This window comes from Myxocyprinus asiaticus, chromosome 33, assembly GCF_019703515.2.
Source record: "Myxocyprinus asiaticus isolate MX2 ecotype Aquarium Trade chromosome 33, UBuf_Myxa_2, whole genome shotgun sequence".
Classification (NCBI taxonomy): domain Eukaryota; kingdom Metazoa; phylum Chordata; class Actinopteri; order Cypriniformes; family Catostomidae; genus Myxocyprinus; species Myxocyprinus asiaticus.
Window position 1 is genome coordinate 13,397,363 of NC_059376.1, and position 17,685 is coordinate 13,415,047.

The 17,685-nt window shown below is 37.9% G+C and overlaps 1 protein-coding gene across 1 annotated transcript; it reads left to right on the forward strand.

Moving 5' to 3' along the window:
* Positions 1-2,172: 2,172 nt before the first annotated feature.
* LOC127424322 (riboflavin kinase-like) lies at positions 2,173-10,378 on the forward strand. Its single transcript, XM_051669394.1, has 4 exons — positions 2,173-2,622; positions 5,058-5,209; positions 6,252-6,354; positions 6,524-10,378. Exons 1-4 carry the CDS (start codon positions 2,541-2,543, stop codon positions 6,670-6,672), a joined length of 486 nt encoding a protein of 161 aa, XP_051525354.1. The 5' UTR covers positions 2,173-2,540; the 3' UTR covers positions 6,673-10,378.
* Positions 10,379-17,685: the final 7,307 nt, after the last annotated feature.

A 17,685-nucleotide genomic window follows, 5' to 3' on the forward strand; every position in this document is an offset into this window, starting at 1 on the left:
TCATAAAGATATGACAAGCACATGAAGATATAAGAATGTTACTTAGAGCTGCTTTGAACATACGATTTCTGCTGAATCTATTCTAATCATATTCTGTATGTGTTATGCAGGAATTTGCATCTATTTTTACCACTGAAATGTGCATAGAAATAGTTGAGAGTCAACTGGCATAAAAATAGCATTACCAGTTTAAGAAATTGTAGCTGACTACTATTGATGCAACTTCCCTGTTATTAAGGGAAATATGAGAGAAACATTACTGAGAAACACACAGCAGTGAAGTTTTTTTTTTTTTTTTTAGTTGTTAAATTATTAATTAGCTGACAACAACTATATTGGAGATAAATCAGTGGGCCAAGGACTTTATACATAAGAGCACATGAAAATATATTATTTATTTTATTTATTTTGTTTATGTGAGATTCTATGTTTCATGACCAGTGCCAATGAGAAAACTAGTGGTTAAATTTGATTAAAAAAATATATAATAATAATAATAATAATAATAATAATAGGTGTCTACACAATTTCTGTGCAATACCCCTAATAAATAGCCTGTAGCCCCTAATAAATTTTGTAAAGTTTGTACCAGATATTTTAAATCTACAAATAAATTGTCATCTTTTTCTGTGTTGGACTATACAGAGAAACTGTTATAAATTTTTAAAACATCTGAAATATAATGCTAGGCTTGAAAGTAGTAATATGTACTATAGGCTGATTTGTGAAAATATACAAATAAACTCTATATGACAATAATGCTAACTTTAATGTTAAATAATTAGACGGGGCTGCCATTACATGAGGTTGAAAGGTTGCAGAAGAGTTTTATGGTTGAGAGCCCCTTTCAAAATGTCACAGCGATCTGCAGAACTCCAGCTTAATAGCGACATCTACTGACCAGTAATTAAATGCCATGTCTGAGAGTTGTGTATAATATTTGACATCGCCTCATTGAATTTAAAGTCTACTTATAGTTCGTTGTACTTACATGTCCCACCACTGTGTGTAAAGATCCATTTGACTCTTAAAAAAAAACTACAATCTCTAGATTAGCCCAATGACATCTGAAACTTTCTATAGATTTAAAGGAATAATTTCACCCAAAGATGAAAATGTTCTCATCATTTACTCACCCTCATGCCATGCCAGATGTGTATGACTTTCTTTCTTCTGCTGAACACAAAGATATTTACAAGAATATTTCAGCTCTGTAGGTCCATAGAATGCAAGTGAATGGTGACCAGAACTTTAAAGCTCTAAAAAGCACACAAAGGCATCATAAAAGTAATCCGTACGACTCCAGGGGTTAAATCCATATTTTCAGAAGCGATATGACAAGTGAGCATGAGAAACAGATCAGTATTTAAGTCCTTTTTATTTTTTATTTATTTTTTACCATCAATCTCCACTTTCTTCTTTTGTTTTTGGTGATTCGCATTCTTTGAGCATATCCCCAACTACTGAGCAGAGAGGATAATTTATAGTAAAAAAGGACTTAAATATTGATCTGTTTCTCAACCACACCTAACATATCACTCCTGAACACATGGATTTAACCACTGGAGACGTATGGATTATTTTTATGCTGTCTTAATGTGCTTTTTGGAACTTTAAAGTTCTGGTCACCATTCACTTTCATTGTGAGGAACTACAGAGCTGAAATATTCTTCTAAAAATATTTGTGTTCAGCAGAAGAAAGAAAGTCATACACATCTGGGATGGCATGAGGGTGATTAAATGATGAGAGAGAGACTTTTATTTTGGGTGAACTATTTAAATTTCTTTAAATTTCGTGTTGTCATGATGACTGGAGTGCAGTATAATATCAACTAATTATTCGTTTTTGTCTAAACATTTAGTTATAGTTCTTTTTCAGACGCGATGAAGTATTTCATTACACAAGTTAAATGCGTTTGAAGAAAATATTTTTGATCCAATTTTTATTTAGTTACGAGTTTGAAGTCGTGACATTTCAGGACTTTTATTTTGAATTTCTCCTCAAGGAAATGCGTAAGCGAAGGTCGTTCAAAAAACCCGGCTGTGTCTTAAAGGTAACATCCGGCAGCATAAGTCTCGCGAGAGTCTCTTTCTATTCTGTTACTAAAGTTGTGTTTAGGGTCAGATTAAGTAGTGTTAGGGTTAAGGTAAGGGTTATATTTAAGGGTAGGGGTAGAAGTAGGGTTTCTGTATGACTTAAAATAAACAAAATAAATGTTGTGTGAACGTCGCATGCGGCTCTCGCGAGACTTTAGGTAACCGGTAGGTTACCTTCTAGAAACGAGCAAAAACCTGCTGCTGGTTACGATGACTGAGACACACACGTCGGTCACACAACCTCCCGACTCATCACACTGGACGTTTCTCCATTTATTGTGAACGATGAGAAGGGCTGGGATCAAAACTTAAAGGGCTATAACACTAAAGCTGACATTTCTTGATTTACGGGACTATTATTAGATAAGAGAGAAGTCTCTAGAATCAGTTGTGTCGCTATCAGCACTGGACTGACTGTGTTTAAAACCCTTCTGCGTACAGACATGAGGAGTTTGCCGTATTTCTGCCGGGGAGAGGTTGTCCATGGATTTGGACGAGGAAGCAAAGAGCTGGGCATCCCGACAGGTGAGACACTTCAGTATTTTAAACCTGTCTATAATCATTCACATGTGTGTACTTTATAGATTAAAAGGGTTTGTTGCTGAGTAATTATGGATCTATGGCTGGTTATATAAAGATTTAATGTCATTAAAGTAAACACACATCCTGTTTAAGAAATATTGAAAATCCTGTCATCATTTACTAACTCTCCGGTTGTTCTAAACCCGCATGACTTTCTGTCTTTCTGTATGCCAGCCTCAATCACCATTCACTTTGCATGACGAAAGGATATAATAACAGTGAATGGTGACTTGAGTCTGTTTGTCACTTAGATGCAGATCTGACCGAATGCATTCTTGGTCTAAAAACAATTTGTTCCTTTTAAAGGAATATTTCACCCAAAAATAAAAACTCTCATCATTTACTCACCATCGTGCTATCCCAGATGTGTATGACATTCTTTCTTCTGCTGAACACAAATGAAGATTTTTAGAAGAATATTTCAGCTACCAAAACATAACTCCTTTTACACTGTAAGTCTTGACATCGGAAGAAAGAAGAAAGTAAGTCATACACATCTGGGATGGCATGAGAGTGAGTAAATGATGAGAGAATTTTCATTTTTGGGTGAACTATCTTTTTAACATGACATAACGTCTAAAAAACATGCCGCTTCTGTGCAAGATGCTCAAGTTTGCATGGGAAAACAACTGAACGAATGCAAAAATGCATTTGAATTGAATGGTCCATAACATCCTCTTAAACATCTTTAGTGTTCCCCAAAAGAAAGAATGTCATAGGGGTTTGGACTTTGAGTGAAATGAGGGTAAGTAAATGAATTGATCTTTTTAAAGAGAAGGAAATGTGTCAGACTTAAGGCCTGAATATAATCTTGCCTTTCTCTATGAATTTGATCTGTTTTTTTTTTATATATACAGTTGAAGTCAGAAGTTTACATACACTTAGTTTGAAGTAATTAAAACATATTTTTTAACCACTCCACAGATTTAATATTAGTAAACTATAGTTTTGGCAAGTCGTTTAGGACATCTACTTTGTGCATGACATGAGTAATTTTTCCAACAATTGTTTACAGACAGATTGTTTCACTTTTAATTGACTACAACTACACTGGAATCACAATTCCAGTGGGTCAGAAGTTTACATACACTAAGTTAATCGTGCCTTTAAGTAGCTTGGAAAATTCCAGAAAATGATGTCAAGCCTTTAGACAATTAGCCAATTAGCTTCTGATAGGAGGTGGACCTGTGGATGTATTATAAGGCCTACCTTCAAACTCCGTGCCTCTTTGCTTGACATCATGGGAAAATCAAAAGAAATCAGCCAAGACCATATAAACACCGTGGGACCACGCAGCCATCATACCACTCAGGAAGGAGAACGCATTCTGCCTCCTGAGATGAATGTAGTTTGGTGCGAAAAGTGCAAATCAGTCCCAGAACAACAGCAAAGGACCTTGTGACGATGCTGGAGGAAACAGGTAGACAAGTATCTATATCCACAGTAAAACGAGTCCTATATCGACATAACTTGAACGGCTGCTCTGCAAGGAAGAAGCCACTGCTCCAAAACTGCCATAAAAAAGCCAGACTACAGTAAAGTGCACATGGGGACAAAGGACTTACTTTTTGGAGAAATGTCCTCTGGTCTAATGAAACAAAAATTGAAATGTTTGGCCATGTTGATGATCATTATGTTTGGATCCCAACCGTGAAGTATGGGGGTGGCAGCATCATGTTGTGGGGGTGCTTTGCTGCAGGGGGACTGGTGCACTTCACAAAATAGATGGCATTATGAGGAAGGAAAATTATGTGAATATATTGAAGCAACATCTCAAGACATCAGCCAGGAAATTAAAGCTCGGTTGCAAATGGGTCTTCCAAATGGACAATGACCACAAGCATACCTCCAAAGTTGTGGTAAAATGGCTTAAGGACAACAAAGTCAAGGTATTGGAGTGGCTATCACAAAGCCCTGACTTCCAATAGAAAATTTGTGGGCAGAACTGAAAAAGCGTGTGCGAGCAAGGAGGCCTACAAACCTGACTCAGTTACACCAGTTCTGTCTGGACGAATGGGCTAAAATTCCAGCAACTTATTGTGAGAAGCTTGTGGAAGGCTACCCAAAATGTTTGACCCAAGTTAAACAATTTAAAGGCAATGCTACTAAATACTAACAAAGTGTATGTAAACTTCTGACCCACTGGGAATGTGATGAAAGAAATAAAAGCTGCAATAAATCATTCACTCTACTATTATTCTGACATTTCACATTCTTAAAATAAAGTAGTGATCCTAACTGACCTAAAACAGGAAATGTTTTCTATGATTAAATGTCAGGAATTGTGAAAAACTGAGTTTAAATGTATTTGGTTAAGGTGTATGTAATCTTCTGACTTCAACTGTATATATACTGTGTGTATTTGGTTCTGATCTCAGCCAACTTCCCGGAGTCAGTGGTGGACAGTCTCCCCGCTGACATCAATACCGGCATCTACTATGGGTGGGCACGCGTGGACAACGGAGATATTCACAAGATGGTGATGAGCATTGGCTGGAACCCTTACTACAAAAACACCAAGAAGTCAATGGCAAGTCCGTTTCGACACCATCCTAGTGTGTTTTAAAATCTGTTTGATATAAAGGCTTATGTTTAAATAGTTGACATTAGTTTTGTACTGTATTGCTGTAGGACCTTATTACTGTTTATAAAGCATCCCAGGTGGATACCTCATTAAGTTAAAAGAATATTCCAGGTGCAGTACAAATTTCACGCAATCGACAGCATTTGTGCCATTTTTTTACACAAATTTTTTAGATTTATTTTATCTTCAACCCAGTCAAAATCTGGGTTACAGTGAGGCATTTATAATGGAAGTGAATGGGGCCAATCGGTAAATGTTAAAATACTCACTGTTTCAAAAGTATAGCCACAAGATGTAAACGATGTGTGTGTATACATTATTTTAGCGTGATAAAATCGCTTAAATTTTTTCTGTGTGAAGATATATCCAGTTTTACAGATTGTTGCTATATCAATGTAATGCTGTAAAACCCTTAAATGACCGTAAAAATGACGATTTAACAGCTTTACATCTCAAGTAATATGAGTTTAAACTGAAGAATTAATGTAAGTGCTTTTAGAAAATGATATGCTTCACATTTATGCCTGTAAACCCTCCAAAAATTGGCCCCATTCACTTCCATTGTAAGTGTATCACAGATTTTTGCTTTTATTATTTGAAGAAAAGGAGGGACATGTCGAAATATTATTTTTTTTTTTTTTGTGGTAATCAACATTATGCTGTCGATTGAGCCTAACTTATATTGAACACTGAATATTCCTTTAACTGAGCGAGAGTTCTGATTTGTATAGTAACTAGTATTTAAAAATGTGTAAAATAATAATAATAATAATCAATGAGTAGGTGTGTTCAAACTTTTGACTGGTGTTGTGGGTGAATTCCACAGTCACTGGCATTCCTGTTATGTAATATTATTCAAATGTTTTGAAACTGAAAGTCAATTATCTAATACTGGCTATGATGAAGTGTATGGGTATTCAGTCTTTTAATGAGCCATCATGTGTGTCTAATGTCCAAAGTTTATTGATCTGGTTGTTCTGTGTGACAGGAAACGCATGTGATCCACACGTTTAAGGAAGATTTTTACGGCCAGATTTTGAGTGTGGCTATGGTGGGCTATATTCGCCCTGAGAGGGGATTCAAATCACTTGGTAAGATACACTGAATTGCTCCCTCGAAGTCACTCCCACATCATATGATATGACTGAGGCCAAAACACCCTGTTCACCCTCCCAAACCAACCCTCACACATTGTGACAAACAATAAGATAGTACAAATCCACACAATTGCATTAACTCAAAATTTTGTCTACCTCATAGATGAGTTGATAGCAGCGATTCACAGTGACATTGAGGAGGCAAAGAGAAAGCTGGACCTGCCAGAGCACTTGAAACTGAAAGAGGATAACTTTTTCAAGACACCAGTATCCACAACTACCAGATCTGATAAGATCATGAATGGTCATTGAACTTAACACTGTACTCACCTTCCCCTCTTTCTGATAACCTCTGGAGAAAAAACAACAACGAGATATTTCAAATGCAGTTTGTTATTTTTTAATATTAAAAAAGATGTCCCAGTTTGGTGCTTTGGCCAAGTGCAGGCACTAAATGCAGGATGCATGTGCAACACTTGTTATTTTCAGGGAATCAATTTGTTTTATTTCTGTGTCTTTCTGTCTGTGTATGATACACAAAGAGGGATTCGGGTTACATAACTAAGAACGTCTGAGATATCATCACTTCAGTTCACGCTATTTAAACGTCGCAGAGCCTGTCCGAAAGTGAAGGCAAACAGAAAATTGCTGCCATCATGTTACACATGAACCCTGTCCTAAAAAGAAAGCTTCCCCTTCACAGAACTCATGTTTACCACAGATCCCTTGCAGTGATACTATGTGAAAGTCAGGGAGTGTTCTTTCTTCTTTTAACAACAAAATTCCACTGTAGACACATCATTCTGTTGTTAGTTACAACCTAACTTCATTGTTTAGGAAAGACTTGAAAAGGGATTAAAGGGATAGTTCACCCAAAAATGAAAATTCTCTCATCATTTAGTCACCTTCATGATATCGCAGATGTGTATGACTTACTTTCTTCTGCTGAACACAAACAAAGATTTTTAGAAGAATATCTCAGCTCTGTAGGTCCATACAATGTAAGTAAATGGTGGCCAGAACTTTGGAGCTCCAAAAAGCACAAAGGCAGCATCAGTATGACTCCAGTGGTTAAATTAATGTCTTTTTTTTTGGGGGGGGGGGGTATTTTTCCCCTTTTTCACCCAATTTGGAATGCCCAATTCCCAATGCGCTTTTAAGTCCTCATGGTCACGTAGTGATTCGCCTCAGTCTGGGTGGCAGAGGACGAATCCCAGCTGCCTCTGCGTCTGAGACCGCCAACCCATGCATCTTATCACGTGGCTTGTTGAGCGCACGGAGACATAGTGCGTGTGGAGGCTTCACGGCATCCACCGTGGCATCCACGCTCAACTCACCACACGTCCCACTGAGAACGAACCACATTATAGCGACCATGAGGAGGTTACCCCATGTGACTCTACCCTCCCTAGCAACCGGGCCAGTTTGGTTGCTTAGGAGCCCTGGCTGGAGTCACCCAGCATGCCCTGGGATTCGAACTAGCGAACTCCAGGGTGGTAGCCAGTGTCTTTTACCACTGAGCTACCCAGGCCCCCAAATTCATGTCTTCTGAAGCAATATGCTAGGTTTGGGAGGGAAGTGGATCGATATTCAAGTAATTTTTACTATAAATTCTCCTCCCTGCCCAGTAGGTGGCGATATGCAAGAAGAATGTGAATTACCAAAAACAAATGAACACTTGCATTGTATGGACCTACAGAGCTGAAATATTCCTCTAAAAATCTTCATTTGTGTTCTGCAGAAGAAATAAAGTCATTCACATCTGGGATGGCATGAGTGTGAGTAAATGATGAGAGAATTTTCAGTTTTGTGTGAACTATCCCTTTAAGCTACTCACTTCAGTAATCATTGAAATTGGAATTTCTCCTCTATGAGACAAAATGAGTCGTTTTTATGGTTCTCAGAGAACCGTGCCCTGAGGTGGAAGTCCAAGGCTGAGATAAAGAGAGCTAAAGCCCAGTTTGTCATACTGCAACGCACAACTGGTCAGATGGAGGTTAAACAGTGACTGAAGGCAACTCTGGCTGTACATAATTCTTTGAATGAACGATAATGGTCTTTTAAGTATTTAAGTGTGTACAGAGCCCTGTGTAGCAGATAAGTTGCTATTATGTACTTTGTAGTGCTAAACCTTCAGCTAAAATAACTGCTGCCTTTTTACTTTACGTTTACTTTGGTTAAACATTTAATCGTTTTTATTTTTTTAGAGAGACACAACAGACTATAAGATTCAGTTCATGTAGATTCATAACTGTGTTGCATTTCCATCATTTGAAACAAGTAATATGCTGCTAGTTTGGCATCAGACTGCAAGAATTCTTTGCGAGATGAGCTCAGGAAGGTGACATTATTTAAGACCTGTACAATTTGCCGTGTTTAATGTTGTAATCCTTGCATTCAGAGGGTGTTTAGACTTATTAAACTGCATCCTTAATGTTTCGGTACAGTGTGAATAGTTTGCTTCGTAGGTCATGGCAGTGCCTTAAACGTGTAAAAGAATCAAAATACTAACATACAGTGCACAATCAAGCATTCCTTCAAGGTTATTAAGTGACACCAACCAGTAAGCATTAAGCAACAAAAATGCCTTATATGCTGTTTTAATGTTGTGTTTTTGTGAAATCATTCTGTAATCTGTTATCATTATAGGGCAACTCTTTAATTTTGATGCCACATACATTTATAATCTCTTGATTAATGGAAATAAAGGAGCTAAATGTATTATAAATCATCTTGTCACTCATTGCTTGACAGCTTTGATGTTACAAACAAGAAGCCTTTGCCTCCAATGAACATTTGTTCAATGGAAATATACCTATATTCAACTGGTTTGCTTAGTATCTGTCTTCAGGTACTGTGTCAAGGTTGCAGTTAAGCTTAACCCCAAAAACAGGTCTAGCATGAGTTCTTATTCCCTCATTAGACCCCAAAATAGCCCAAAGCCTTGTGAGACTGAAGACTAGCTACTCAGAATATCAATGCCAACCTCAATGGTTTGAGCATTCTGAATGAGCTAAGAATTTTGATCGTTTCATTAAATTTATGTAATGGTTGCCCATTTTAAATCTCTGTATGGATAAAGGATAACTATTTCTATAAGGATCTATTATGATTATTAAGAACATTTGTAGACAGACTGAGCATATGTGAACCCTTGAAGGACCCTAATACTTTTTTTTTCTGATTAGCTTTGTGTTTTATGTTCATGAAGTGATGTCTGAAATATAGATGTGACTCCCATGTCTTGTATTATAGTTGAGCCATTGTAGAGATAAAGTCCTGAAAACAGCTCTAGATGGCATTGACATCAAGCCTAAGCGCAGACTAGAGAGACAAATTCCGATTTAATTTTGTTCTTGAGTTTTTAATAAGATTTCCGCATAAAATCCAAAAGCATGGCTTGATGTGATCTATAGGAATGGTTTGTGGTGAATCCTTTAATCTTGTGAAGTCTTCTGATATTAAGACTTTGAAGTACCAATATTTAATTGGTTTTGTGCTAATATATAATTCATAAAAATGTCAAAAACCTTCTTAAAGTGTGAATTAGAGCAGAAAAACATTTCTGCCATTGTGTAATTTTGTGTTTGTTACTCTGGCTTGCAAAACCACTGTGAAAATCAGTCCCAGGTTTCCATGTGTGTGTATGTTAATTTAATCAAGTCATTAAACTTAACTGAGATAAATCCCTGTACACTTCTCTCTATACAGCATTACAATGCATACTGTCATCAGTACAATGTATACTGTAAATCATTCACAGGATTTTACAGCAACAATCATGATGTAATAACATGAATATTGATGACACGAAAACACAGCAACTCTTTAGCTCATCTAAAAGTGCTGTGCTTGCAAAAAGTAACAATAAATGAACAAAACAACACAATAAGTGGATGAAAATGTAGAAATACAAACTTGGTACCATTTTTTTTTTTGTACTTCTACTCTTCAGTTCTGTCCAAAGCCTTTCTAAAAGTCAACACAAAATCAATAAACTGTTTACCTTCCTAATGTACATTTTTTATGCCGTACATTTTTTTCCTCATTGAATATTCTGTTTTACCCAAAAATACATCAGATTACTGACACAAAATGGGTTGCGGATGTTTTTCACATTGACTTTTCACATTGGCATTTCAGTCATGATTCATTCTCAAATCAAATTAAACCATTGATCAACTCGTGTAAACAAAGACAGAGCACAGATTAAATATGGCAAGACGTCAATAAAATTAAACCTCATTGGTTCCTGTGTTTCTCAGGACCAAATGTCTTGATGTCCTGACAGAAGCATCAATGAGGTTTGATGTTATTGATGTGTCGCCACATTGGATTTGTGCTCTGTTTACATGACATTCAAATCATTTTATTTGACTTGAGAGTGAATAACGACTCACTGTAAATTTCAGTCTGTTCATCATATATAGATTTGTATGCTTTCAGAAAACATAGAACATGTTAAATGCTGCCTTTATGTGCTTTCTGGAGTTTCAAAGTTTGGGTCACCATTCACTTGCATTGTAAGGACCAACAGAGCTGAGACATTCTTCTAAAAATATTTTTGTTCTGCAGAAGAAAGAAAGTCACATCTGGAATGGCACGAGGGTGAAAAATGTATGAGAACATTTTCATTTTTGGGTGAACTATCCCTTTAAGTGTATAAATCACTTTCAACAGGTAATACTCCATTTCAAGCTATTAATATGTAATAAATAGTGTATTGATATGCAAAAAGAAATTAAATATGTTTTCTACTAAAAAGTATCCATACATTCCAGCAGTATGTTTTATGTGAGGGTGTACATCATCATACTCTAGTAGCTCCACCTCCTCCTCTTCCTCCTCCCCCTCCAACAGGCTGTATTTAAGCTTCTGATACTATCCCGTCCCTCCCCATGTAAACAATATCATCCTCCACTTCCTCGTCATCTTGGCCTTCATATTTATCGCAGTACTTCGTCTGTATGCTGTCATTGAGGGTTGTAGAGGTAAAGGGTCCACCTGTGATTTTAGCATATCTGTTTGATTTGATGATGGGCTTTGAGGTGATCCTCGTTCGAAAATACAGGAAAAGAAAAATGACAAGCCACAAGCTGACCAGCACAGATATCACTGTGAACACAACAATGCTGGGATGACCTGAAGGCACCGGATCTTTGCTGAGGACCTTGTAGTTTAGTCCAACAATGCATTCATCTGAGAAAGGAGAGGTTAAAGGTCACATTTAGAAACTATGAGTTTGTTCACTGGTGTTAAACAAACAGAATCTATATTAAGTGATAGGTCGATATATCGGCCTTGCCTACAAATCAACTGTTTTGAGATTATCAGCATTGATGATAACTGTTTTCTTTTGTCTGATCAGAAATATGAAATATTAGCACCCCACTGGACCAGTTTTTGACCTGCAACCCACCAGTTTAGAACCAATGTTGTAAACTATTATAGTTTCAGAAATTCTGTTTCCTATGCTATCATTAAATTATAATATATCCCATTTATATCAGCATTATAATGGCCATGAAGCAGCCTGCTCACTAAATATCAGAATCAGCCATTGAAAAACCCATAATGGTTAATCTATATAGACTTTATTTAGAGACTATACCATTTAGTTCATGGCATTGGCAGCATTCCCAGGGGAATCTTGAGGAATCCATGTTATCTCCACAGCAAGAAAATCGCCTCCCATCCTCTGACAGGCGCTGTTGAGCATGGCACCGGGTGCAGTTGTAGGACCCTTGGCCCTTACATTCAATGCAGGATGGGTCACAGTTCACACATGCGGTATTCTGTGCAAAGCACAAAGAATGTTATATAGCAGCTATACTGCATGATTCAGTAAGCAGAGTGAGGATTCAAGTCACTGCTGTTAAATAGAAAGCTTCTTTCCAGTTAATTATGTTTGAATGAATAAAGATGTCAACAATTGAGCAAAACGAAGATTTTTTAACATAAACAATGGGGGCATTAAAGACCCCATGAAATCAAAATTGGAGTTTTGGAGCTTTGAGTCAGCCTAATCTCAGTAAAATGACATGACCGTGGCAAAAAATTTTCAAAGTAAATTTAGGTGCTTCATTACACGTTTGGCTGCAGTTTCCCAATGAAATGTCCAGTGGGGGGTGCCAAAAGCGAGTGAAATGTCGTCATAATCAGACGAGGCTTTTAAGGTGAATTTTAGATGAAGGTTTTAATGAGTAAAATGTACTTTACTAACCTAAAACTTTGGCCTAAACCTAACCAACAGTGATCTAAAAGCAAATAAGAGGATAACAAAATACACATCCTTACCCTAAACCAACACCTAAACCTAACTGATTGTTTTGTAAAAGCAAATGCAACATGAAAAGCACATTTTCTGTAGCAACCACTTCATTTAGTGTCCCTTCTATGACACTTTGGTCTAACATATCAGCTTGAGTGCTTGGCTGGGCTCAAACCATGGTCTCTGGGTCTAAAGTTCAACACTCAAAAAGTTAAAAAAAATAAAAAATAAATGTAATTTACTGAAGCAACCATGTCATTCCTTTTTGCTTCTCTGCCACTCACACTTTTGTGCATCTTTGACTGTACTCGAACCACAGTTGCTGAGTCCAAAGTGCAATGCTCTATCAGGTGAGCAACTGCGCAAGCTAATCAAATAGGAAAACGTGTGTACATGTAGGTAAGTCTGTAATGCAAGCGTTCAAATGTATCGTTTTTCAAATTTTGCGTAACAGTAAAAGTGTTTCAATATCATAACATAACAGCAAGTGAGTAATAAAGTGAAAAATAAGTGTTTATAAAGTGTGAAAGTGAATAAAATGCACAGCTGTTGTAACGCCTCTAGTGTTCATTTCACCAGGAAACTGCAGACTGAAAACTCACTTTTTCAAATTTAGTTACAGTAACATTCATTCTATGAGACTTAGTTGCTTTGAGCCCATGTCTGTTAGCTTTGAGGGCATCTATTTGCTAGTGTATGTATATATATATATATATATATATATATATATATTATAATTCTTTTTCTTTTTATTTTTTTTCCTCCCCTTTTCTTCCCAATTTGGAATGCCCAATTCCCAATGTGCTCTAGGTCCTCGTGGTGGCATAGTGACTCACCTCAATCCGGGTGGCGGGGGACGAATCTCAGTTGCCTCCGCGTCTGAGACAGTCAATCCATGCATCTGATCACGTGGCTTGTTGAGCTCATTACCACGGAGACCTAGCGCATGTGGAGGCTCATGCAATTCTCCGCGGCATCCATGCACAACTCACCACGTGCCCCACTGAGAGCGAGAACCACATTATAGCGACCACGAGGAGGTTAACCCAACGTGACTCTACCCACCCTAGCAACCGGGCCAATTGGCTGCTTAGGAAGCCTGACTGGAGTCACTCAGCACGCCCTGGATTCGAACTTGCGACTCCAGGTGTGGTAGTCAGCATCTTTACTTGCTGAGCTACTCAGGCCCCTATATGCTAGTATATTAAGCGCTGACAAAAAATACATGCATTTAAAATGTACAGTCTTTCTGTTCTGAAAAAATATTGATTACACATCCTGCACTTGTTTCAAAATTTTTGTCCCATCAAATGCTCTCTAGAGTGATAATGTTCCTCCCCTTAATCCCACCAGTTTCTGACCAGCAATAGCAAGTAGCACAAAATGGTTCATAGCTGTGATGTAAACTAAAGGCTATTGGATATTTTAAAATAGGGACATGCCCTTTAATATGTGCTGCCCCAGCTTCCTGTTTCAATAAGGAATAGAGTATGAATATTTAAAAGAACAAAATAATAAAATTTTTATAAATGTACTTTAGAGGTCTGATTCGTTAACTACTGTATGTATCGAAAAGAAATTGACCATGGTTTTCAAGGGGTTGGGATACTGTCCGATTATACAAGTAGATGAGTAGATTCCTGAATACATTGCAAACCCCTTGTAACATGAGGAGCGCACCACTGCCTGCAGACAGAGAATACATATGAGAGTCTTCACTTTAATTGTGTTCAAGCTAGCAATTCCAAAATCTGTCTGACATGTTGTTTTGTTTATCACATCTGCTGTGCAACAAAGTCACAAAGTTACAGAATCCAAAATACTTCAGCCAGAGCGAGAAAGATACAGCTGCAGGCAGAACTCCAAAAAGCGGCAGGAGCTTCAAACCGTCAACAAAGATATAGAGAGCCTTCAACCTAACCATATGTTAAAGTGTCACTGCTTTTGGAGTTGGCACAACCTCCTTTTGGATTAACCACACCCCTTCTGGAGTTACCCCACCCTCTTTTGGAGATCTCTGCCCTGCAGCTTTACCTAGTTGGCCAGAGCAGACCTAATCATGAAAACATATCTCATTGATAATGTCACCACTTTGGAAAAAAAAAGCCTTGACTACAGTTATTATTATAATGTCTCAACAAATATGTCTTTCTCAAGGTTGGGTGAGCTATACAACTGGGGTTCAAAAAGACACAAAGAGAACTTTGGAGCAGTGGAATAAGGTCATCTGTTCTGATAAGTTCTGTTTTCTTTAACATCACGTGGACAGCCGTGTACGTGTGCGCCGTTTACCTGGGGAAGTGATGGCACCAGGATGCACTGTGGGAAGACGACAAGCTGGTGGAGGGAGTGTGATGCTCTGGGCAATGTTCTGCTGGGAAACCCTGGGTGCTGCCATTCAAGTGGACGTCAATTTGACACGTGCCACCTACCTAAACATTGTTGCAGACCAGGTACACCCCTTCATGGCAATGGTATTCCCTAATGGCAGTGGCCTCTTTCAGCAGGATAATGCGCCCTGCCACACTGCACACATTGTTCGGGAATGGTTTGAGGAACAATTTAACCATTTAAATGCTGTGACTTTTTGTCACAATGCCCAATTACACAAGAATCTTTGGACTAACCCACAGACCTCTTCAAGTACTTAAACTCTTAATGACTTATAATTGGAAGGAATTTCATTTACTTGTCATTTCACAGGAACTATTTTTCCAGCAGCCATATCACCCTGCAGCTCTCACCTGGTTGCCCACTATAGCAAAGCGGGTTGACCCTGGTCAGTACCTGGATGGAAGACCTCCTGGGGAAAACTAAGGTTGCTGCTGGAAGAGGTATTAGTGAGGCCAGCAGGGGGTGCTCACACTGCGGTCTGTGTGGGTCCTAATCCACCAGTGAGGTGACGGGGACACTATACTGTAAAAAGGCACCGTCATTCAGATGAGAAGTTAAACCGAGGTCCTGACTCTCTGTGGTCATTAAAAACCCCAGGCACTTCTCGCGAAGAATAGGGGTGTAACCCCGGTGTCCTGGCCAAATTCACACCATTGGCCCTCATCAGTCATGGCCTCCTAATAATCCTCATCCATTAATTGGCTCTATCACTCTACTTGGCTCTCCACCAACAGCTAGTGTGTGAAGAGCTTACTGGTGCACTATGGCTGTCGTAGCATCATCCAGGTGGATGCTGCACACTGCTGGCAGTTGAGGAGAGTCCCTTGTTCACTCTGTGAGTGTAGTGTCATGTTGTACATGCCAAGATTGTTTTGTGTGTGTGTGTGTGTCAGGGCTCACCCCTGAATCTATATAATAATCTGGTATCCCCCCCACCAGTTCTATCATCATCAGCCAAGTCTGATCACTTAAAACGACTAAAGTATTTGAATCTGAAATTTGTTCATTTGAATTCTAGACATGTGACATTAGATTTTTGTGGCGTATTTTATAAATTTGTATTTTAAAATATTTTTTGTTTTTGCTTTTAATTTTGAAGAAGTGGAATTGGCTGTAAAACTTCACATTATAGAATTACTGGTTCAAATCTTCTGATTAAGAAGAAATTCAGAACTCCAAATACAAATCTCTCATATTCAGATTGTAAATACACTAGGTCAAGGGTCAAGCAAAGCTGGGTTATTTACTTGTGGTATAGCCAAGGTTATTTTTCTCCATTATCTACATCTTATGGAGTTTTGGGTTCCTTGCCACAGTAGCCTTTGACTATAAATTCTAAGGCATGCTTTTAATATATTTTTTCATTATAACCACACAATGAGGACTTTAATAGCATCCTTTTTTGTTACAGCATAATTTTCTGTAAAGCTGCTTTGAAACAATGTGAGTTGTGAAAAGAGCTATACAAATAAGCATGACTTGACTTGCGCCACCCAGTGTTTTCCAAGTGTTTTCTATGCTGATCATAGTGTTTTCAGACAGTATGAAGTTTATTAATTATAAATTTTTCTGTTTCTTTTAAATTTTGTCATTGCTTCTGTTGCAAGAATATGTGGTAACACTGTGCATTAAGTTTGTGTTGTAAACGCAATAATTGATTAACAGCATTGATTAATTTTGGACAATTGTCTACATTTACATTTATGCATTTAGCAGAGTTCTAGAATTCAGATTCTAATTTATAAAATATGCCGCAAAAATCTTTAGTTTTGTATAATGCCACATGTCTAGAATTAAAATGAACAAATTTCAGATTCAAATACTTTAGTCATTGTTATATAGTAGCTCCACCCACCTCCCCTCAAGCAACAACCCTACAGCCCTGAACTCATGCATTGTATGTAGTCGGTCAGGCAAAGAAGTGTTAAGCAGCTTAAGGCAATCAAATATGTATCAAACAGACCCAAAGTGGTAAAAGAAGAGAGCAAACATTTAAAGTCTCTTTTGTCAATACTTGAAGTGTGACTCCACCCAAACATAGGGGGTAAAAAAATCCATTTGATTGTTACAAAGACTACCTTCATTGCTCATGGTATTTATGTGCTGCCCCCTGCAGGTGAAGGAGTTAAAGGGTTGGAATGCTTGTCATGATGATTGTGCAAAACCTGCTGGTTAAGTTTAATCTACAAATATTCTAACTAAAAGCTTTTCCAAGTCCTACTGCAAAGCTACAGTAAGTGATTTAATTTGACAAGAAAGCGAGAGCAGAGCTTGATTCTGCCTTTAGCCATCAACCACAAATAAAGCAGAATGAGTTTTAGACAACGAGGTGTTACCTTGCTGGACAGGAGGGAAAACAGCTGTGTCCAAGCAACAGCAGGCCTGGTTTACAGGTTTGACAGTCATTACTGTGATGCCCACTGCATGACGCACAGTTCGCATGGCACTGAACGCACTCCTGCTTGTCCTTATCTACATAATAGCCATCTGGACACTTGGTCACACACGTATTATCTGATGGGACACAAGAAAGCATGTTTTGGTTAAGTGTTAATCATAGTGTCCCTAAAAGCACTAAACATGCTGTTGGTGATCACGCCCCATGTAAATAAGATTGGGGTTTCAACTGATCACATTTCCTTTTACCTCAAACTGATTTC